Source organism: Oryctolagus cuniculus, chromosome 3 (genome assembly GCF_964237555.1).
Source record: "Oryctolagus cuniculus chromosome 3, mOryCun1.1, whole genome shotgun sequence".
NCBI classification, from domain to species: Eukaryota; Metazoa; Chordata; class Mammalia; order Lagomorpha; family Leporidae; genus Oryctolagus; species Oryctolagus cuniculus.
The window spans coordinates 102,514,109-102,538,564 of NC_091434.1; the positions used below are offsets into that span (position 1 = coordinate 102,514,109).

The 24,456-nt window shown below is 34.3% G+C and overlaps 1 protein-coding gene across 9 annotated transcripts in view; it reads left to right on the forward strand.

The window, feature by feature from the left end:
* LRP1B (LDL receptor related protein 1B) overlaps nt 1-24,456 on the forward strand; it is a 2,140,503-nt gene that overhangs the window by 2,010,142 nt on the left and 105,905 nt on the right. For 7 of the 9 annotated variants that reach the window (XM_051849574.2, XM_051849572.2, XM_051849573.2 and 4 more), the window contains 7 exons: nt 858-983; nt 1,732-1,869; nt 3,747-3,881; nt 6,530-6,649; nt 8,874-9,115; nt 22,791-23,014; nt 24,006-24,112. In XM_051849574.2, the coding sequence (XP_051705534.2) occupies nt 858-983; nt 1,732-1,869; nt 3,747-3,881; nt 6,530-6,649; nt 8,874-9,115; nt 22,791-23,014; nt 24,006-24,112 (1,092 nt within the window). Of the gene's footprint in view, nt 1-857; nt 984-1,731; nt 1,870-3,746; nt 3,882-6,529; nt 6,650-8,873; nt 9,116-22,790; nt 23,015-24,005; nt 24,113-24,456 lie in introns of those variants that run through there. The other 2 variants (XR_007920674.2, XM_051849575.2) reach the window with 2 other exon arrangements.

Here is a 24,456-nt window from a genome sequence, read left to right on the forward strand (position 1 = left end):
CAATAAAGAACTGAGCAATGGACTTGTGCAGTTGAGTTTCTCATGTCTTATCTATTGTGAGGTGCTAGAGATAGAGAATGCAAAGTCTTCAGGCTAGAGTGACCTGTACATCAATGAGCTTACATGAGATTAACTAAACACTCTAATAAACCAGAGCCGGGAAGAATTCTGTGTATAAGGATGAAAACTAACTAGAGATGTTTCCCGCTTTAGAGGTGAGATTCTTCAGATTAAAAAGTGAAAGAAGAGAAAAATATAAATTCTCTGACTTTCACTGTTGTCTCGCAAAATCTCTGTATGCCTCTCCCCCACCCGACTCTTGCACACATATATACACACACAGAATGAAAAATTAAGATCATATTACGTGTCTCAAATACGTATCTAAACATCTGTTTATAGAGTAAGAATCTCTCTGTAATATTGTTGATTTTTTTTTTTCCTACTGAGTGACCTACTTTCAATTTTGCAAGTGCAACATATGCTTATTCAAGCTCTTCGCTGTGGTAAATTGCTCTTTGAGATAGCCAAGTGTCCTGCATGCTGTATAAATTGTAGGCATAAATTAATTTGGTACACCAAGTGAAGTCAGCTAAGATAAGGCATCTGGAAATGAGAGCATGAAACTTGGCTTGCTTTCTTAGCTCATTCAAGACCCTCAGCTGTGTACTGTAGTTAATACAAATAGCTGGGAACTTAAGCTTCTATTATCACACACTTTTCTAGTATCTACTAGTAGGCAATTTTCACAACAAAAGATATTTGAAAAGTTAAATTATGAATATGAAAGAAAGGAAAAAGAATGTTCTATCTAAGTCAGCATATCCAAAGGACTTTTTTTTATTTTTTTTCTCCAGTCAAATTTCTTTGCCCACTAACAAGGCCTCACAGATGCAGAAATAACAGAATATGCCTGCAGTCCGAGCAAATGTGCAATGGGATTGATGACTGTGGGGACAACTCTGATGAAGATCACTGTAGTGGTAAATCGGTTTAATGTGAATAATTGATTCTGTGACAGCCACAAGATAATGTGATAGTTCTTTTATAGCTTAAAAATATATAGCTTTATGTCTGTATTTTGTCCATATGGCATGTCTGAAGATTTTTTTTCAGCAATTGCTCTTCTGACAGAGTATGAAAATAATCCACTAACATTTCATTTGCATAGTAAAGTTATGTGGGTTTACCCAGGGTCCACAGTTGGCACTTTATTCCAGAAAATACTGAGTGAAGGAAACAATTAGCTTTTCAAAAATGTTCCTTGATTAAGTGTTTTTTGATGGGAAAGGGCTTATATAGATTGCTTGCTTGTATACATTACTTCTTTTCCACAATATGAAATTTTGTCAGTGTGTAGCAAAATCATTTGGAGACAAAACCTGGCTTGAATTATTAATATGAGGCATTTTATATCATTATTAAGAAATTCTCAGGATGAATATTGAAAAATTTTCCTGTACCAACATTATTGTTTACTATACAGCAAGTACATTGTCACTTTTCTAAATTCAAACTACTAAGACTATACTTTCAGGGATCATTTCTATAGTTCGCTAAATTCAAAGTACTTCAGATTTTTTTTTTTTTTTCAATTTTGCTCAAGAACTTCAACAAAGGATTGTGGGCCCATGCTTTTCATGGTGTTCACTAAAATCTTAACCTTAGTCTATGTTGAATAATTTTGTTTTTAATCTGTAAAACACTAATTGTTTTGTAATACCTCTACAGGCAAGGTGACATATAAAGCAAGACCTTGTAAGAAGGATGAGTTTGCATGTAATAATAAAAAATGCATCCCCATGGACCTCCAGTGTGATAGGCTTGATGACTGTGGAGATGGTTCCGATGAGGAAGGCTGCAGAATAAGTAAGTTTGCTTAGTATTGAAGTATAGCAGCATTCAAGTGCAATGTCCGATGAACTCTGACTAAATTTTAAGATCAATTTAAAATTGTAACACTAACTTGAGATTGCTCCTTAAAACATGCTGAACTTAAACCTTTTTTACAAAAGACTTTACCAAACCAATCTTAGAACATTCACTTAGTTTTAGAAAGAGTAAAGTGGAAAAGGTTTATTTTGAAAGAAAGAGCCTTATTAGAGTTGCAGCCTAAGAATTCAAATATCCAAATTCAGACTTTGATGTCAGCAAGAAATCAACAGCCCTTTAATATATTATTCTATAAAAATATTTGGGAAATTTGCAATCGGTGATATTTAGTTGAGTGATGCCAACAATCTTAATCATTTATGCAGAGTTGAAAGAATTTCATTCATTGCTGAGTTATTTTTTAAAAAAGACATCATTGTTTTATTCAACTAGAGTTTGAGCTATTAGAACCTGATTGAAAATAATTCTGAGTTTAATCCTGGATATTTGATTTTCCACATTAAAGAAAAATAATTAAATGTTTTTTTAACTTTTATTTAATGAATATAAATTTCCAAAGTACTGCTTATGGATAACCCTAAATTTGTACTGCTTGTAAAAGTCACAAAATTCTTCCTGGTGTTGTATTCCCTCCCTTGTTTATGCATCTCAATTATTTCATCACAGGGTGATGAAACAATGCCACCAGGATAGGACCAAATGTATTTCTCTGAAGGCATCATTCCACTGGTCTATTTTTTTTTTTTTTTATTTTTGACAGGCAGAGTGGACAGTGAGAGAGAGAGACAGAGAGAGAAAGATCTTCCTTTGCCGTTGGTTCACCCTCCAATGGCCGCCGCTGCAGCCGGCGCACCGCGCTGATCCAATGGCAGGAGCCAGGATCCAGGTGCTTTTCCTGGTCTCCCATGGGGTGCAGGGCCCAAGCACCTGGGCCATCCTCCACTGCACTCCCTGGCCATGGCAGAGAGCTGGCCTGGAAGAGGGGCAACCAGGACAGAATCCGGCGCCCCAACCGGGACTAGAACCCGGTGTGCCGGCGCCGCAAGGTGGAGGATTAGCCTATTGAGCCACGGCGCCGGCTTCCACTGGTCTATTTAAAGGAATTATGAAATAGTCGAGAGTCATTGAGAATTAATAATAGCTAGAATTCTAATAATTAAAGTTACCATAATTTTTTTTTAAATTTGATGTTTAAGTAACTTAGACAAAATACAATGATATTCATTTGATAAAATTCCTTATTTGTTTGCCTTCTTAAGTGTTTTCCTAAGTAGATGATGAAGCAATGAAATCACAACTGCCATTATAGCCCCTATCTTCAAAGCATATTGCACACTCAAACATTAATCCTTACATGTGTGTCCAGGCTAAAAAAAATTCTTAAACTGCTGATTTAGTCTACTTCCTTGAGTAACCTAGTGTAGTACCTTGTTGAATTCGTGAATGCTAAGTTTAGGTTACCAATAAATATTCACATCTCTAGGTAGCTTCTAGGAAGTGTTGTGCTTCTCAGAGAAGGATGTAGTACTTACTTATGGTTGCCATTATGAAGACAGCCTGTCATTAGAGCCAACGTTTTACTTCTCCTTAGAAAATAACATGGCATGACACCACCTGTAAATATCCTCTGTTGGCTGCTTCGTCTAAGCCATATTTAATGTAAATGAATTTAGTTTTTAATCTGCTTCTATACATTTGTAAGAAATGGGAGCTTAAGAGGAGAGAAGACCACAATCTTTAACATTCAAAAATAATTTTTCATATAATAATAAATATCACTTCATATTAACAAAATAAACTCCTGCTGCAGGAATCAGAATTATATTCATTTTGATCATATTTTTAAATCCTAGCTCCTACTGAATATACCTGTGAAGATAATGTGAATCCATGTGGAGATGATGCATATTGTAATCAAATAAAAACATCTGTTTTCTGTCGCTGTAAGCCTGGATTTCAGAGAAACATGAAAAACAGGCAGTGTGAAGGTAGAGTACATTTCCACAACAGCTTGCTCTTAAATCTTGGAGTTATAAAAAGACTCCCAAGGCTGCTAAATTGTGAGATGACAGGGGATTGATTTTCATCAAAATGGTGTGTATCTGCGGGATACCATTTCACTTATGAGAGGCTAAGTCTCTGGGGTCAAGAGCCTGTTTGTTTACACAGCTAAGCTAACCATCACTAAGGCTGGAAGAATTTCTATAGCAAATTCAGACCTGCAGGAATTTCAATTGTGGTGTTATAATTCTGTTTTGAAATGCAAATAAGTGAAATTGCTAGTTCAGGAAGTATTGGAGAATTAGACTTACTTCATGAAAGAATTTGTTTTTGGTGACCCATTTCTCTTGAATGTGGCATTTGCAATGCTGTCGTAAAGCTATGTTTAAGCAGAGCATTATTTTATCATACTGTGTCTTTAAAATTCAAAGTCAGGGTCTAAATAAATCTCTATCATAATGCTTGAAATCATTTCAAAAGAGCACACAGGCTAGCCAGAATCTTGTGGTAAGTTATACATATAGACAATTTGCATCATAGATTTAACTATGGAACCATGAGATTTGGACACATAAGCACTTTCTCCAATAAAAATTATATATATATATATATATATATATATTTATCTATGATTATGACTAGAACCAAGGTTGAAATGTCTAAGTTGGGTGTATCCAGGGCAGAGGATAAATTCAAATCCTGAAAATGCTTTCACATGCCACTTCGTTTATATATTGTCTCTGTATGATATTCTTGGGAAAAGAAAAATGAGTTATGTTGTGCCAATCAGTATGAAATTATTTAAATATATTTATTATACTCAATAAAATAGGGACAAATAATAGCCATATCGTATTTATGGATGTTTTGAATTGTATTCTTGTTTGGATTATTCAGGACATTTTATTTCTCCAATTACATGGAATACTGAAAGCTGAAAACCTATGTTTTCTGTATTTTAGTAATTTCTCAAAACTACATTACTTCTTCTCTTGCATACACTTTCATGTATAAAGACACATGAACACAGTCTCTTCAACATTTTAATCCAAATAGCACTGGTGTCTTAGTATTTCCTTGAGAATAATTGGTGGTGTTTCCTGTATAGTATATAATTAGTAAATTTAGAAATTCCATCCTCAATATTTTCTTTACTTTGAATTATATCCATACCAGATATAACCCTCAAGCTATGTGCTTTTGTTATCAATAAGTTTTGAAATATAATTTGTTCATTTAATTAATAAATTGATTTTGATAATCAGAAAAGAAATTTCATCTTGGTGTGGAAGAGGAGAGATATTACCTCATTTCTGTAATCCTAATTTTTAAAATTTGTTTGTGCCCCTCATTCTTGTATCCAATAAAGTGTAAAAAGTCACTGCTTGTGGGTGAAGCTAAAGCACTTCCATAGAATTAACCAAAGAAAAGAACAACCAGTTGAATGACACAAGCGTTGCAGAAAGGGATTCATATTTACTGAGCACCATTTTCTGCCATGATGATGCCAGAGAGCCAAGATTTTACCAAATAATGGAGATTTTGCTTATCTTGTTTTCCCACCACAGGGAAACCATAGTAGCAAACATCTCCCTCTTCAAATTAACAGATACCAACCTAATGAGCAGTGTTTGCTGTAATTTTGATGGTTATGTAGTGATGAGTACATTATATTTCATCTCTGTGTAACATTCATTAAAAGCAAGTAAATGTACTTTTTTTATCTCCTTACTTGCATTTTAATTAAACACTTAAATGATTTGTCATTGGAGTCCTCAATTCTTCCTTGAGTGAGGTATCATTGTGGAGACAACAGAATCAGGAAACTTGACTTTAAGCCTTGGCAAGCTTGTTTATAAGTGTTTCTGAAGTCTTTCTCTACCATTAAAGTATTAGAACATTGTTGAGTGCTGAACTGAAGGTAGTTATATATATTGTGTTGACCTTTAAGTTCTCTAATTCAACGGATGAATTTATCTCACAGATTTATTATATACCGGGATTATTCTAAGAGTGATAGGCAGAGGAATTTTGCTATATAGAAGCAAAAGTCCTTGGGCCCCTGCACCCACGTGAGAGATCCAGAAGAAGCTTTTGGCCCCTGGCTTCAGATCCGCGCAGCTCCTGCTGTTGCAACCAATTAGGGAGTGAACCAGCTGATGGAAGACATCATTCTCTCTCCCTCTCTCTCTCTCTCTCTCTGCCTCTCCTCCTCCTTCTGTGTAACTCTAACTTTCAAATAAACAAATCTAAAAAAAAAAAAAAATGAGCAAGGACATTGCAGGACAAGGTACAAAGATATGTAATATGTAGATAATCAGAAACGGGCTTAGAAAGAAACCTCAAACAATATTTGAGTAAATGAAAAGACTGCAGAAGCTTGAAATGGATCTATTAATAATGTAAGTGGTTAAGTTAGCAATATATAAATAATTGATGAATTTTATAGTGAAACTACTGTGAAAAATATATTGTGGTTCCCAAAAGGTTACATAATAAGTCATTTGAAAGGACATTGAAAGAAACAGCAATAAAAAGTTAAAAGAAGAAAAATAATTGGTTTTTTTGAATCATGGAAACAGTGGACGTTTGAATTGGGAATGTGATGGTACTATTATGAACTCTTCTTTTCTAGACCTTAATGAATGTTTGGTGTTTGGCACATGTTCCCACCAATGTATAAATACAAAAGGATCATATAAATGTGTGTGTGACCACAATTTTCAAGAAAGAAATAACACCTGCATAGCAAAAGGTGAGATTATAATCTTAGAGCAAACTCTATTACAGCTTAGTTATTAATATAGAGAAAACATCTTTCTTTTTTTAAGAGAAAGAGTTTAGATAAAAAAGTTTCATATTGAATTTTAACAATAGTATCATTCCTGATAATATAAAATAAATATATCTTCATGTTATTTATTTAGTCAGTTGATTGTTTATCATCTTTTTTTAAAACAGATACAAATTTTAACTGACAAGTAATAATTAACTGTATTAGTATTTTGGGGATACTGTGTGATAATACATGTATACAGTGTGTGATGATCAAACCAAAGTAATTAACATTTCTGTCTTCTCAAATATTTATCAATTCTTTTTGTTGGGAACTTTTGATTTCCTCTGTTCTCATTCATTACAAAGCAAAATAAAAATAAATTAAAAAAGGAAACAGTAAATTAACAAACAAAATAAATTGTTGTGAATTGTAGTTAGCATACTGACCTATAGAAAACTACCACTTGTTTCTCCTATTTATATTCCCGTATATTATCAATTTAAATAATGTAACTGGGAGTGGTTTATAAAAATTACTGTCAAATATGTAGGTATTGGTAAAATCTTTTTATGATTTTAAAATTTGCGTATGAAGCATTTTGTCGGGAATGGTGAAGTCTAAAAGCCAGTGTGATAGTATAAATGATACTCCCAGTGTATGTGAGAAATTATTGCACCACTTGGATAAAAATAAAAGGTTAAAGTTTAACATTATAATGAAAATGTGGTTTTAAGTAAATATTTTTTAAGTTTTAAAGCAAAGTTATATTTTTAAATTCATACTTCCTCACCTATATAATAGATTTTTGTTTAAAGTTAAATGACAGATAGGGGCTTAGAGCTTATTCATCTGGTTTTTAACATTTATATGTTTTAATCAGTAATATTGTAACTTCAAAATTGCTAATTACAGAATGTGATTGAAATTGCTAATAAGATGTTATGATAAGAGGAAAACAGTGAAATGTAGGTGATGCATGTGTGCAATGGAGTTTATGCTACTTAGATTTGAATCCCAGCACTGCACTTTTTGCATTTTGAAGGAGTTATTAGACTATCTGGGTTTCAGTTCTTCATCTGTAAAATAGTGATACCTATTTTCCATGGTGGTTGTGAGAAATAAAACTCACTGTGAAAGGCTTAACAGAATTGCCTGACAGAGAGTAAATGTTCATTGACAGATATTGAGACTAGATCTGAACTATGATCAGAGTGTATTAACCTTGTTATTTATTTGCAGAAGCTACATATGCATTAGGTTTTCATTAATTCTTAATATTTTCAGCATTCGCTTTAGTGTTTTACTTGTCTGAATGAAAATGATATTAGTATTGTGCTTTGGGATTCTGGATAATTTAGGTATTATGGAAATTTAATATAATAAGGACTGAACACTTTTTATTTAAAAAAATATTTAAGGGACAGGAGGTAGAGAAAGAGACAAATAGAGAGCTATATTTCATTCATAAGTTTACTACACAAATATTAGCAATGGCTGTGGTTCGGCCATGCAGAATCTAGTATGTGGGTGGCAGGAATCAAATTATTTGAATCCTCACTGCTGACTCGAAGGATCTGTATTGGTGAGAAGCAGGAGTCAGGAGCTAGACCTGGGAATTGAACCCAAATATTCTGATGTGGGACTCAGGATTTTAACTAGTAGGCTAAATACTTGCTCCAGAAATTCTTGTATAATAAAAATAGAGAAAAAAATAGGATAAAGAAATACCAGAAGGATTATTCTGACCATTTTCATTTGTTAGCATAAATTAACAGTCATTCAGATATATAAACTAAATAAATATTCATAAGCTTTTTAGGCTTCCCAAGTATATAATATAGTATCTGTAAATGCTTTATATATAGTTATCTGAATATTTAGAATCAAAACATTACAATATATTGCATTGTGACTTACCAAATACTATTCCTTCTTCATAAATAGGATATCTCTTAGAAATTCCTAATTTCTTGCAATAGTTTAAGCTTTTCACTAGAAATATCCACATCAATACTTTTTATAATTTTTAATAAGTAGGTATCAGAAATCACATCACAAAGACAAAAAGATGATGAGATTGGTTGATTATTTTAAATACAGAAACTGTATTAATAATTCAAGATAATTAAAAAGTAAAATCTTTGCTTTTACTTTAGCTGAAATGTATTTTATTTTTGTATTTCGTTATAATAATCTCCAGGCTCTGAAGATCAAGTTCTCTACATTGCTAATGACACTGATATCCTGGGTTTTATATATCCATTCAACTACAGTGGCAATCATCAACAGATTTCTCATATTGAACATAATTCAAGGATAACAGGGATGGATGTATATTATCAAAGAGATATGATTATTTGGAGTACTCAGTTTAATCCAGGCGGAATTTTCTACAAAAGGATCCACGGCAGAGAAAAAAGACAAGCGAACAGTGGCTTGATTGTAAGTAAATAGTGCTGAATGTTGAAAGCGTATGCCTTCCCAATACCCTGCTTTAAAAAGATAATCATAGTACCTGATCATAGGAATTTATATATTCAATCAGTTCTTCAATATTTTCTGCATATAGAAATTTTAAAAAATCTCCTTCATATTTATTGTCATGGCAGCACATACTTTATTTTTACTGAGTGATTCTAAGTTTTTGTTTTAGTTCATTTGCCTAAGCTATGTAAGAATGGTCGTGAATGATACCTTTCATTATAGAACATTTCATATTTTATAATGCTTTACAATATATTATTGTGGAAAGCCTTTTTTGTCATGATGTGAGAATGAGAAAATCACTTTATTTTTACTTTAGAAAATAATGAAATACAGGGAACATTATTTCATTTATAACAATATCAGGAATATATTTCTATTTGAGAGCAAGGGATCAACTCAGTAGTGCAACTACTTCTTCTGACCCCTGATATCGATATTGCAGAGAACATCCAAACAGAGCACTATTGTGTGGTGGTGTATGGTGGACATGTTGATTATCATGGCCATTCTTTTTGAGAAAATAAACTAGAACATTTGTTTAGATTTACAATTGTAGATGATCCCATTTTGTTTTAGGGCATGTCATATCATTGTGTGTTTTATATTTTGAAATAACCTGGGAGGAAAATGACACATAAATACTTATTTTATGGGACCTGGTCAATCCCCATATAACTGAAAAGTCAAGTACTGTCACAGCAGGATATAATTGAAGCTTTGTATTAAAAAAAATCATTGTGCTTATCTGGAAGTTCTCACTACAGTTTATACTGGCATCTGTCCTAAAATTTCCAACTGCATGAATACCAATTGCTGCAAATATGAGGCATATTTTATTTTTATCAGTAGTAGATAGCAATAAGCTGGTTTCAAAGGAAGCTGCATTGACTCTTCAGTTCAAATTTAGGTTAAATTCACTGTGCGTAAAAATTCTTGCAAACAAGAGTTGTTTCTTCAACTCTTCCTCTCCTAAGCCAGTACTATGAGATAGTTTAATTCCTCTTGGAAACCGTTCTAGGGCAAAGCCAAGAAAGTTGGCAGATCACTCTTTTTTGTTATTGAATAGTTTATTAAGTAAAAAAAAATATTGAAGTGACTCACTTGGTTCTAGAATCTATATTATGTGCTAGAAAATAATTCCATAAATGCTTTTTTTCAAAGATTTTATTTATTTATTTGAGAGGTAGAGTTACAATGAGAGGGACAGACAGACAGAAAAGTCTTCCTTCTGCTGGTTCGCTCCCCAAATGGCTTCAATGGCCAGGGTTGCGCTGATCCGAAGCCAGGAGCCAGGTGCTTCTTCCTAGTCTCCCCTGTGGGTGCAGGGGCCCAAGCACTTGGGCCGTCTTCTACTGTTTTCCCAGGCTATAGCAGAGAGCTGGATTGGAAGAGGAGCTGCTGGGACTAGAACTGGCACCCATATGGAATGCTGGTGCTGCAGGCAGAGGATTAAATGGCCATAGCACCGTCCCTAAACAATGCTTTCTTATTTTTACATTTAGAACCTTTTACTTACGGAATACAGCCTTCGTGCATTTAGCATATAAAATTTAGGAGCATTTCTCTCAAATAATATCCTTCTTCTTCATCATACCAAAAGACTGATTGAAAGTCTTGGCGGCCGGCGCCGCGGCTCACTAAGCTAATCCTCCACCTGCGGGGCTGGCACACCGGGTTCTAGTCCCAGTCGGGGCGCCGGATTCTGTCCCAGTTGCCCCTCTTCCAGGCCAGCTCTCTGCTGTGGCCCGGGAAGGAAGTGGAGGATGGCCCAAGTGCTTGGGCCCTGCACACGCATGGGAGACCAGGAGGAAGCACCTGGCTCCTGGCTTCGGATTGGTGCAGCGCCAGCCATAGAGGCCATTTGGGGGGTGAACCATAGGAAGGAAGACCTTTCTCTCTGTCTCTCTCTCTCACTGTCTAACTCTGCCTGTCCAAAAAAAAAAAAAAAAAAAAGTTTTGGCATTGAGTTTCTCTAAAACAAAACTCTACTTGGCAAAACATCACTCCAGTCTGTGAATGAAATTAAAGGTATACTCTATGACATTACAATGCTGGGGTCTGAATATTGTTTCTTCTGCTTATCAATCTCATAGCTTCTCTGTGCTCTATTTTGTGAGGTTTTAGTGAGATTTAATACATCTAAGGATATTAATTGTAAGTATAGTTAATTATAATTTTATAAATAACTCACTTATATTTGATTGTAAGTAATAGTATATTAATTTTAAAAAATTTTTGCATATATTATGTCATATATAGATGATGCTGTTCACAATATAATGATGCTGGTGATGATAATGACTGGCAAGATGTTACTCCCTACTGCATATTATTTGCAGCTTACTTCTGAATTTTATAGTTGCTAAGAATATTCACATGTTTAATTAATTTTTATGTAATTGTTCTTTGAAAATTATTTTATTTTTTCCTTGGGGTTGTTGATGTGTAGTCTAGTGAAAAGCATATGTATGTCAGAAGCCAAGTATGTTTAATATGTGATAACTAATTTGTTATATATACAATTCTACATACAAATATACTTTATTTGTGTATTATGTATTTCTTTATAGTATAGATTTGCATATTTTTTCTTTAACTTAATATGTTTATAGGATCTCTCATAACTACTCGATAAGTTATTGGGTAACCTTTTTGGAAAAGTCTATAACACTTCATTTACTCTTTTCATGACAGTGATGATTTATGTTGTATTATCTAGAGTTTCTGTTGTTTTTTTCTTCCACTCAGACTTTCCATGATTAACAACATTCACAGCAAATAAAGTGGGTGACAGTAGAAGTACAGTTTCTACCAAGGAGCCCAGCATAGGCTGTCATGATTATAAGACTGGAACTTCTGAGCCAAGATTTCTTGTACTATGCCCTATGCCAAATCCCCAGAAACTCCAAAAAATACCTTTTTAAAAACATTTTAGGGCTGCACTGATGAAGGCAACTAACTTTACTTCTGAATCTTTTTATATTCTAGATATCTCAATATTACAAAGATTAAATAAATGTGTCTTCCCGCCTTATTTTAATGAGTAATGTGAATTGTGGACAATTAATTTGGGAAATATGTCACATTGCCTAGCCTTAGCTTATTCATCTGAAAAAACAACTACAATATTGAAGCAATTCCTAAAGTCTCTCCCAAATGATAAATGTAAAAGACTTCTGAAAGTTGTATGAGATGTTATATATTATCCAGTTATCACCTGGTTGATTTGTATTTATTCCTCTGAGATCTATCTTATGTATAAAGAATTGATTTTCTATCCTTATGTATCAATCTGCCATGTAAGGCATTTGTCCTTTTAGCAGTCACCAGGTAGCCATCCATTAGCTGAATGAGCACACAATCTATTTCATCTTCTAAATTTTGACACAGATATTAAATGATAATGACTGAGAGTTCTCACACTTTGGAAAAAACAATTCAGTTTTGTTTCCTAAGCTGATTATTGCACATTGGTTACTATCTCTGAATCAGAGGGCAAAGAACTGAAAAGTATACAAATTAAAATTTGAATATCTCGTTATCACTGAACTGAATGGAGTTAGGCATGTGATAGTAGAATTTCTTAGCAGCTTATGCACAAATACTGAAAATGTTATATATTTCCAGCCCTTTAAAGGGCAGAATATATGGTGTATTAGAAGTCAAGGAATAGTACCCAGAAAACTGTTAACAAGTCCATTCCAGAGCAAGATAATTTTTAGTATGATTTTTCTTGGAAACTGTGAAGGGACTATTCTGTGAGACAGATTAGAATACTAATTGTGATTGCAAATTTAAATTTCAAATGCAGACTAAGTTATTTATAGTTAGAAATGCTTATGATTTTCTGACCCCCTGGGCTATACAAAATGGATTATTTTTTCCTTAAAGAAAATTAAATAATTTAAAATTTAAAAAGTGATATGATCCAATCTATATGTAAAGCATAATGAGATTTCTAAATTTGAATGGTTGTAGTCAGAATATATTACCATTATGAAATACTTGTACATGTTTTTTGATAATTTGTCATTTCTGTTAAAGAACGCTATGTAGACAAGTACATCATGACAAGCACAATAAAGTAGGTCAGCATTTTTAAAAGTGAAAATTACTTTAAGATTATAGATTACATACTTATCAGCAAAAAAGTAAATATTCCTTAGCAAAAAAATCAATGATTGGAGTCATTTGATCTACTTGAATTTGAAGACTGAATGTGAAGTATTATTTTTGGCATATTTTCTTTTATGTGGCAGAGGATATTTATTATGAATATGCTTATAATTTTATTCATTAATAATCATATACTGGCCGGCGCCGCGGCTCACTAGGCTAATCCTCCGCCTTGCAGCACCACCACACCGGGTTCTAGTCCCAGTCTGGGCACCGGATTCTGTCCCGGTTGCCCTTCTTCCAGGCCAGCTCTCTGCTGTGGCCAGGGAAGTGCAGTGGAGGATGGCCCAAGTACTTGGGCCCTGCACCCCATGGGAGACCAAGATAAGTACCTGGCTCCTGCCATCGGATCAGCGTGGTGCGCTGGCCGCGGCGGCCATTGGAGGGTGAACCAATGGCAAAAGGAAGAACTTTCTCTCTGTCTCTCTTTCTCACTGTCCACTCTGCCTGTCAGAAAAAAAAAAATAATAATCATATACTTTCCATAAAAACTTGAACAGGCCATTTTTCCTGGAAGCCTTTTAGCAAAATATCTAATTGTGTTATCGTCAACAGTCCTCAATTTTTATTGAAGGCTTGTTATAAACCTCAAACCAACACATGTATCTGGGTCTGTCACATAAACACATAAGTGTATGGTTACGCATATGCATCCACAAGTAAGCATGTGTGTATATGTATACGTATGAGTTTCAGCAAACACTTCAGGGTCTTGTTTAGCAACACTGAATACTGGTAAACATTGGTAGTTTCTTTATTCATTATTTCTTTTTTCCGTTATTCATTATTATAAATGTATATTAACATTATAACTCTAACTTCTTATAATTCCTCCATTATAACCCCCTCTTACTTAATGAGAATAGTTTTAAAACTATCAGTTTCTTCAAACCAATCAAAAGCTGCAATCATTTATGATTATCCTGGAAAAAATCTCCAGCTATCAGATAACATTGCATTGATGCCATTTTGTGACTTGACTGTAGTCAACTGCATAATCAGGATCTAAACAATATGTACTGACTAAACTCAAAAAGTGAAGTTCTGTTAAAATTTTGATCAATGTTCAAAATTTTATTAAATGTAAAAAAAAGCTTTATTTTATTTATTTCAAAGAGTTACAGAGAGAGGAAGAGACAGAGAGAGAGGTCTTCCATCTGCTGGTTCACTCCCCAGATGGCCGCAATGGTTGCTGCTGTGCCAATCCGAAGCCAGGAGCCAGGAGCTTCTTCCGGGTCTCCCATGCGGGTGCAGGGGCCGAAGGACTTGGGTCATCTTCCACTGCTTTTCCAGGCCATAGCAGAGAGCTGGATACAAAGACGAGCAACCAGGACTAGAACCAGTGCCCATATGGGATACCGGCGCTTCAGGCCAGGGCATTAACCCTCTGTGCCACAGCGCCGGCCCTTAAATATAATCTTATAAGATTACATAAAATGTATGACTCTATAATTAATAATCCTGAGGAAATTAATAATCAGATTGTATATATTGTAAGTTGAACCAGCAATGATTTATTCATTCATACCCGAAGGATTATTTAAATTCTTCATGTTAGTCTTGGAGCTGAGTCAGTATACAGTAACTACAACATAAAAAGAATCACAGTTCCATGAAATTTATATTCTATATAAGGAAGAGAAAGTTAAATGAAAATAAGTTGATAAATAAAAAATGTTATGCAAAGCATATTAAAAGAAATAAAAATGCAATAAGAATAAAAAATTCAGATATTATAAATCTCCAATAGATAGGGTGATGGTTCTAGGTTGCACTATTATGTCTCAAAGGACCAGAATAATAATGGACATAAAAGGTTTAATGGTAGAATGAATGTGAAAATGAGAATAGGAAATACTCTGTACTGATGTCTAGATTTCTGATTTTCATAATTTTATGGACACTGATAATGGTAAACTGTGTGATGCATTCAGTTTTAGTCATAAGTCTGAGGTGACTGTAAGACATTCAAGTGAGGTATCAAGTAGTCACTGATGTATTCCAGCTGGATCTTCGATCTCTGGGCTAGAGATATACAGCAAAGGACAGACGAATAAAGAAGTCATCTAACAACATGAAGGAAGATTAGGTTATCAGTGAAAAAGTAGAAAAGAAGGATTGGAACTGAGCTCTAAAATGAGATTAAAGTGATGACAAAAATGACCAGTACACCAAGAGAAACAGAAAAATATAATCACAAAAACCTGAGAGCATTTGAGAAAGAAATTTGGGTCTTACTGTAGTGTATAGAAGAAAATTGCCATATGAACTGTGAGAGTTGAAAGGCGAAGTGTGAATTCTTAGTGGAAAAATGAATTTGTAGGTAAATATATAATATCTATGCAGATATTCATGAACTGAGTTGATGCTATTCAGCATGTAAACTCCTAGCTGAGAGTTATTATAAAGTTTTTCTCCTCTAACTGTCTCTAGTAATTACTATGTTGAAAGCTTGTTCTGTTTCAATTAAAACCTTCTTTCATAGTAATGTATTCAAGTGTTTCTTTTTTTTTTTTTTTAATTTTTTTTTGACAGGCAGAGTGGACAGTGAGAAAGAGAGACAGAGAGAAAGTTCTTCCTTTTGCCATTGGTTCACCCTCCAATAGCCAGTGCACCGCGCTGATCCAATGGCAGGAGCCAGGTGCCTCTCCTGGTCTCCTATGGGGTGCAGGGCCCAAGGTCTTGGGCCATCCTCCACTGCACTCCCGGGCCACAGCAGAGAGCTGGCCTGGAAGAGGGGCAACCAGGACAGAATCCGGCACCTCAACCGGGACTAGAACCAGGTGTGCCAGCGCCGCAAGGTGGAGGATTAGCCTATTGAGCCGCGGCGCCGGCCTTCAAGTGTTTCTTAACATGAAACCATAGCACCTGAAGCTGTTAACCTTAGGGAAATATTTCTGACTTCACTTAAAGTTAGTAGTTTGGCAGGATGAAGTACTGGTGGCTCTCGTACTCTTCATAGGACATAAAACCATTTGGTTTCTCCAATATGCCATCAGCAAGTGAAGCAGCTTCAGTATAATGTGGGTCACATAGATAAAGTAAAATTACAATTTTTTAAGATGTATTTATTTATTTGAAAGGTAGAGTTACAGAGAGAGTGAAGGAGAGGTAGGGAGAGGTCTTCCATCCGCTGGTTCACTCCCCAGATGGCCGCAACGGCCAGAGCTGTGAAGATCCGAGCCAGGAGCAAGAAGCCAATGGCTTTCGCAGGTCATAGCAGAGAGCTGGATTGGAAGTGGAGCAGCCTGGACTCGAACCAGTGCCCATATGGCACTGCAGGAGGTGGCTTTACCTGTTACAACACAGTGCTGACACCATAAAATTACAGTTATTTAAGAAAATTTGTATTTTATATTACTACATTATATTTAGAAGTATTTAAGTATAAAATAATATATGCATACATTCAACAGAATACTCAAATACCCAAAAATACACATGGTGAAAAATGCACATCTCCTCCTTCCCAAATCTCAGTCTCTCTCTGCTGAATCCTATTTTTTAATGGCAACCTCTCTTCTGTATTTCATTTGCATTTTTCTAGAAGTATATTCACCATATATATAATTATATATTATATTATATATTGTATTATATTATATATAATATATAATACATAGAATATATAATTTATAGTACTATATATAAGAGTATGTCAAGAATTTCATGGAAGTAGATTAAAATATGAATTTATTTTGGTACAAAATTTTTTGAAATTCACACATAGCTTGCTCATAATATTCATTTTTCATTACCTTTGTAAGACCTCTTCATGTGCATGGACTTAACATTTTCTGTACTAAAATAAACTTAGCTTTTAATTCCATTTTCCATTAACTCTTTGAAGTACATGTAAGTTTATGCATACACATGCTCACATACATGTATATTTTATATGCATGAACACATAGAAGGGGTAGTGTATTATGCTTGCTTTGTTCCATTTTCCATTACTGGCAGATACATCTGGTCATATTTTTTTTTTGTAATTGACAGAAGATGTCTAACTTCTTCATTGCCAAGTCATTCATGTTGGAGCATGAAATATCCTCCCTCATATGAACCAACAAATTATTTATTTTCTGATGTCTAAAAATTCACAATTATATCATAAAATGCATACTTACAGCTATATACATTATAAACTTGCCTCGAATGCATAATAGTTGAACTGTTACATAATTCACTGTTTATAAGCTAAAGACTTTTCACAAATTATCTAATCCAAAGTCTTTGTTTTAAAAATCCATATAATTAATAGAGAAACTAGAACTTGGCTTTAAAACAGTTTCTTCTGATTCCCTATTTAGTGTGCTTTTCTAATCTCGCAGGACATGTCTTGTGTATCTGATATTGTGAAAGAATGTTTAGAAGTTAGTCTTGCTTTTTATAGAGTGTATAAGTGAATAGGAGAAATAAACTGAAAAGACACTAAGCATGCTAGAAACAAAACAAAACTAATGACAATATTACATACACTCTTTAATCTGTAATTTGAGAACAACTTTGAGAGTTACATATTTCTATATTTTTTGTCTAGCAAAAATTATTTTCAGATTGACAGAGTCTTAAAGTAGATCACTATATCCTTAAATTTAATCAGATTAAAATAATGTATTCTTCAGAATAAATCATAAACAGAAACCAGGAGTTTCATAAGGAAATAGTTTTCTTAAAATGTTTTTCTTATATATTCTAGCTCTAAGGTAATATTTTCCTGGTCCTTTTTAAATTTTAAATTGCTATGAATTCCTTGAATTAAATAATAAATACTTGAATATTTTTCTGAAATTATACAATCAGTGGAATTCAGTAATGTTTAAAATTTGTACAGTCACTAATTTATTTCCATTTCCACATTTGTAGGAATTTAAACTGATTGATATTGTACGGACCACTCATAGCCTTTCCATCTAGTATGACACCACATACACACAGTCTTGAGAATGATCTACAATTTCATTTTCATGGGATTATATTAGGAGATAACTAAATGATCCAAAAATTCTATTCTTAGATGCACACCAAGATGAGAGCATCATAAAGTAACACATGTCACATCACCTTCATCTATTCTTGCGCTAGCTAAATTTTTAAAGAATATTGCTGACTATAAGAATTTTTGCCTAAGGAAAGACATTACTCCCAAGGCTCAAATCCTTGGATATCTGCTTCCTCTTTCTATTTAAAAAAAAAATATCTCCAGTGAGTTGCTTTACTGAAGTTGAAATTGTGACAAGACCTTACAATCAACAGCTAAGAAGGACCAATAATTTAAAATAGTAACCTTTAATTTGTCACAATCAAGCTGCCAGTTTTTGCCTGTAACCTTTAAGTGTTTCATTCATTTGATTCATATATCTCTACAGGAAAGAATGCCTCAGGCCCCAAAACTTTGGCTGTATGTTTAGCTTATTATGAAAGAAATCATCTGTCTGGGGGAAGCAGTCAAAATGTGTCTTCTGCTTTGTGCAACTATGTGAGCAATGCCTTTGCTGTCGGGGTGATCAAATGTTTCAAACATACCACATTTCTTTAGGCCTCTAAATCACTGGCCTATCTGTCTGATGAGCTAGCCAAAGGGGCAAAGGAGAGTTCTATACTTTCTTTTTTCCAATCTGGTATATTTTTGTTGTTTTGTTTTCAGCCTCCTTGGAAGCATGTGGCTTAAATTTCCTATTTTCTGTTCCTATGAAAGTCTCCATGTCCACTTCTTGAACCTCAGTATGTATGGTTCTTGTATTTTTCCCAAACTTGTATTTACCTGATTGATTAGGTACCCACCCATAGATTTTCATAATATCTGGATTCAAAAGAAATTTCTGCCTTGATATTCTCCAGCCGACATCCATTCGGTGTAAAAATCCTAGTATTATTCACACTCCTGGACCAATAAAAAGGGATCGCTTCATTTTCTTATGACTCAGTATACATGCTGATTTCCTAAAGTGACAGAGCTTTCTTGACAGTTGGCTCAGTTAGAATGCTGTCACCACCTTCTCTGGGTGGAGGCCAGCTTCTTCCTTCTTGTGTGCTTCCTCTTCTTTCTCTTTTGTTTTTGGTATTCTGTTATGTGTCCTTCAGAGTGGAATATGAGCAAGCACTCAGTGTTTTGTGAATCACTGAGAGGGGAACATCTATACCCTGCTACCATTATTCTCTGAGAATCATCTGCTCACTGATGATATTATGGTTTAGCCTGCATTAATTGGATGTGACTATTATCCTTTAGCTCATATTCTAACTTCTTTAGTTGTTTCTCAACTTACACTAGAGAGTCTTTGATCCAAGAAGCAGAGAATAAATGTATAGCTTTACAAATCTCCGCAACGTATTAGTTTGCATTTAGCATGAAATAACATTTTGCCTCTTCCGAATACATGATTTTTATCCTAGAAATGTGGAATAAATTTGGTTTACCCTTCAACAGTTCACCATTAGTAAAATCTTCACTGTTATTTACCTAAAAAAGTGTCACTAAATCAAACATCTGAACTTTAAAAATTTGAGTTCTTGATTGCTAGTAGCCCGGGTTTAGAGATATAGAATGGAAAGACATTAGACTATTTTTATCAGGTATGAAATAAAAATGAAAATATTAAATTCAAACAAATGAATCTTTGCATGAAAGATGTCATATTTTGTCAGGGATACTATTAGAGAAAATCAGTTGTATATATTTACATGTAATAAAGGGAATATATGTATTTTTCTATTCTCAGACTAGACAACCAGCATCATAATTTTTACATGTTAAAAGGTTTGTTCTACTGCTGTTAGAAAATGATAATTATGTTTCAACAGGCTCTAAACAGCTTAGAGTAGTGATTTTGTCCATTATCTTTCATGTTTATAAATTTATGATATACATTGACATGCACATGACATATGGTAATATTTGATTGTTTTAAATGCTGCCAAACTGAAAAAGTACAGTTTAAATGATACTGTATCAATTGAAAATGAATTTTTTTTATTTGGCCAATATAAATCTTTGTATTTTAAACCTCTATGAATGTTATTTACATGATATTTCTAGAGCAGGCTGTATCATAGATTGCTTTACATTCAATTTAATTTGAGATTTCTAGTGGCTATTTGGATAATACTTATTGCTAGGCTTGAGCGTTAGAGTATAATAAAATTTAACAATTTCAGTTTTGAAAGAAGAAGGTCAAAATACTAATAAAGTTCATTTGGAATCATCTGTGTGTTCTGCTTATTAAAGCCATAACACCTACAAAGACAGTAATCACACAGCAGACAGCGACTTGCAATTCCTGCTTCTTGGCAGCCCATGTTCTTTTCGAGATATGCAGTTTCTTCTGTTTTAATCCAAGTCAGCTGTTTAATAAACTAGGTTCACCAGTAAATCACACAAGAAACTATCATGTTAAAAACCCACATTTTCACTGGTTGTCAGATACTAATTGCTTTTTCATGTTGACCACATGTCTAGTTGTAATCACCTTCAAATAATTATTTCTCTTCTGGATGTAATACTCCTGGGAATCCCTTCTCACTTTTGGTTATGCACAGTAAATCTGACCACATCATATTAATTACTACACTACTCCTGCTCGAAGTGAAAAAGTTAATTGAAGGCCACAGAGCATTGCTGTCTACACCTAGTGAACTCTGTTGCCTTTGTCTCATAATAACTCAGTAAAATGGACTTATAAACAGAAACAACTTATCAGATATAATATCAATACAGAGATTGCAATTTTCCTGAAAAAATGTTAAATGCAGTATCCATACTATATTTTTTCAATTTTAAACTCAAATTTTGAACAATGTGATATAGATGGACTGGATCATCCTAATATTGCTGAAAGAGTATATAAGTATATCTCACAAAGTTTTTAGGAAACTGAATTAGAAGATTTCATCTTGATGTAAAAAATGTGAAACCCAGGTATATGAGGAGTTTTTAGAAAGTTCATGGAAAAGTGTATTATGTAAAAATATACTTGGATTTCATTTTTTTCCTCCAAATATACTTGTCTTTTTTTTTCGCATTGGCAAGGTCACTTGTGCGTATTTATTGAGCAGTAGTGCTGTGCCAGGCCCCGAGTGACACCCCCACCAAGGCCTCTGAGAGGCCTGTGTCATGAGTGTGGCAGAAACCATTAAACTTGTCTTTTAATTTCAGTTTTCTACAATTTTTTGAAGAATCAATTATATTGTTAAAAATTCTTTGAAACATTTTCTAGCAATATCTATTCATTCTAAGCATAAATATCTATGTGTGTATAGATACAATATATATATTTTATATTATAAAAGATTTATTTATTTGAAAGGTGGAGTTACAGAGAAGTAGAGACAGAGAGAGAGAGAAAGTTCTTCTATCTGCTGATCCCACTTCCCAAATTGTTGCAGCGGCCAGAGCCAGGAGTATCTTCCTTATCTCCCACACAGTTGCAGGGCCCCAGCACTTAGGTCATCTGCTGCTGCTTTCTCAGGCCATATCAGAGAGCTGGATCAGAGGAGCAGCAGCCGGGACTTGAATTGGTATGCAATTGGGATGCTGGCACTGCAGGCAGGGGCTTTACCCACTACACCACAGTGCCAGCCCCTGGCCTAAAACTTTAAACAAGCCAAGTAGACTTGATCATTAGGATGATGAACAAATTATAATGTGATTGAGCAATGAAAATTTATTAACTGACACAATGGGTAAGTGTTTGGTGTACTTGTTGACACATTGCTTAGGATGCTCACATCTCATGTCAGAGTCCTAGGTTCAAGTCCAGCTCTATTCCTTACTACAGCTTCCTGCTAATTAAAGCCCTGCAAGACAGAGGTGATGGCTTAAGTAATTGGGTTTTTGCTACCCATGAGGAGTACCTGGACTAGGTTTCAGACTCCCAGCTTTAGCCTCAAGCTAGTTTTGAATTTTGCAAGCATTTGGGGTATGAAGTACAAGACAAGAGCGCTGGCAAATGATCTCTCTCTTTCTCCCTCTCCCTCTCTCTCTCATTCTCCTCCCCATCTCTCAATCTTCAATCTCCCTTTCATATGAATAAACAAATAAAACAAACTAACACATATGGCAATATAGTATAATTTAACAGACAAGACAATAGGGAAAGAAATCAGGAATAGAAGGGTATGATTCTATTTATATGGATTTGTTTAAACAATGATGTTGCTGTAATTGTCACTCTCAGGGAAATACTGACTGGGAGAGGTCTCAGAGAAACCTCCTGTGATTCTCACAATATTCTACAGTAGTAAAGGTTAAATAGTATAATCATAGGTAAAATGTCAATGAATAGTTTTGCAACCAACTGTATGTCTGTAGATATGGAGTGAAATTGTTCCTTGAAATTTACATAACAATGACTTAGCATGTTTTTCATGAGTAAACTCACTGTTTACTATGTAAATAGCGAAAACTCCACTGATCTCTAGAAAATACTTTGTTGTGTTGCTTTTCTTTTAGTGTCCCGAATTTAAAAGGCCCAGGGATATTGCAGTTGACTGGGTTGCTGGAAATATATATTGGACTGACCATTCAAGGATGCACTGGTTCAGTTACTACACCACTCACTGGACCAGTCTGAGGTACTCTATCAATGTAGGGCAGGTGAATGGCCCCAACTGCACCAGACTCTTAACGAACATGGCTGGAGAACCCTATGCTATTGCTGTCAATCCTAAGAGAGGGTAGGTTAATGACTTGATAATCATATTTCTTTACATGGGTACTCATTTTTAGTGATAATTTGTGTTCTTTACCTTTACTTCTATACTGGGTGTTCAACAGATTCTCAAGAATTCCAAAAATCCCTTTATTTACCCTCCATTCAAAAGGATGTACACCAAATGTTTACAAAAATAAATTTTTTCTAGCAGTTACTGTATTATATATTTAGTGTACACATGTGTATGTTTGTGTATGTTTCCATGTATATTGCAGAATAATGAGTCTGATGTGATAAAAATAGGATTATTATTGTTAATCTAAAAATGAATTTTAAAAATATTAAAATATTATATGAAGAATGTTAATGTTTTAGTTAATTGAGATCATAGGAGATAAATGCATATGTTTTAGCACATTTAAACAGTTTGATACAAGTATTTTTATTCTTGTAAAACTATAAGCAATGTACAAAAAGGAAATAACATAACTAAATCATTCTCCTGAATCACTCACAAAGTAGATGATTAGGTCTTGAGTATAGAGGGAATTTTACTTGATTTTTAGAATTATTCAATGTGTTGTCTTCTAAAGGAGAGAATTATTTCTGTGTGAGAAAAGGATGACTTCTCCAGAGAAAAGATCAAAGCACATTATGCAGCATCTATAATAAAATGAATATTCCCTCAGAAAAAAGAGAATTTTCCCCTAAGACTTTAATACAGTTTCAAACTTGAACTTTAGATATCAAATAATGAGCTATGGTGTATGCTAGTAAACAGTGGGACTCAAATTTGGATGTGGGTAGGTAAGAATTTTTTGGAAAGTGTTGATTTTCAGAGCCCTCTTTCAGAAGTTTCCACTGTGCAAGCTTTTAATTGGGTCCTGAAACTATTTTAATGGGCATTTGGGGTGATTGTCTGCATGTGGTCTGAAGAGACATTACTTTGGGGAGTGGAGTCTGGTAGTAGACGCACCATCACCATGCTAACCTCCTTGAACTTCTCTCTTCAGGATGATGTACTGGACTGTCATTGGGGACCACTCCCACATAGAGGAAGCAGCTATGGATGGTACACTCAGAAGGATTTTAGTACAAAAGAACTTACAGAGGCCCACAGGTATGCCGTGCTGATGATACACGCTAGAATGTGAAGCAGGATGCTAAGTACATTAGTGTTAACAATTCTTTTTTAGTTTCATTGGCATTGGAATCATTTTTACAAGTCGATAAAACACACTATGATTTTATGGCAGTCATTATCATTTCATGTTCTATTTTCCCAACTTGAAAGTCAGGTCATTATCACACTGTAATATTACACTGTTATGGGGGTGTTATTGGAAAATTGCTCAAATTGTAAGGCTATTAGTAGCATTTCCAATGCATGAAATTTTCATGGTTTGTAACAATTTTAGGGTATTTTTACAGTTAATGTTGTTGAGATAAATGATAGTATTTCTA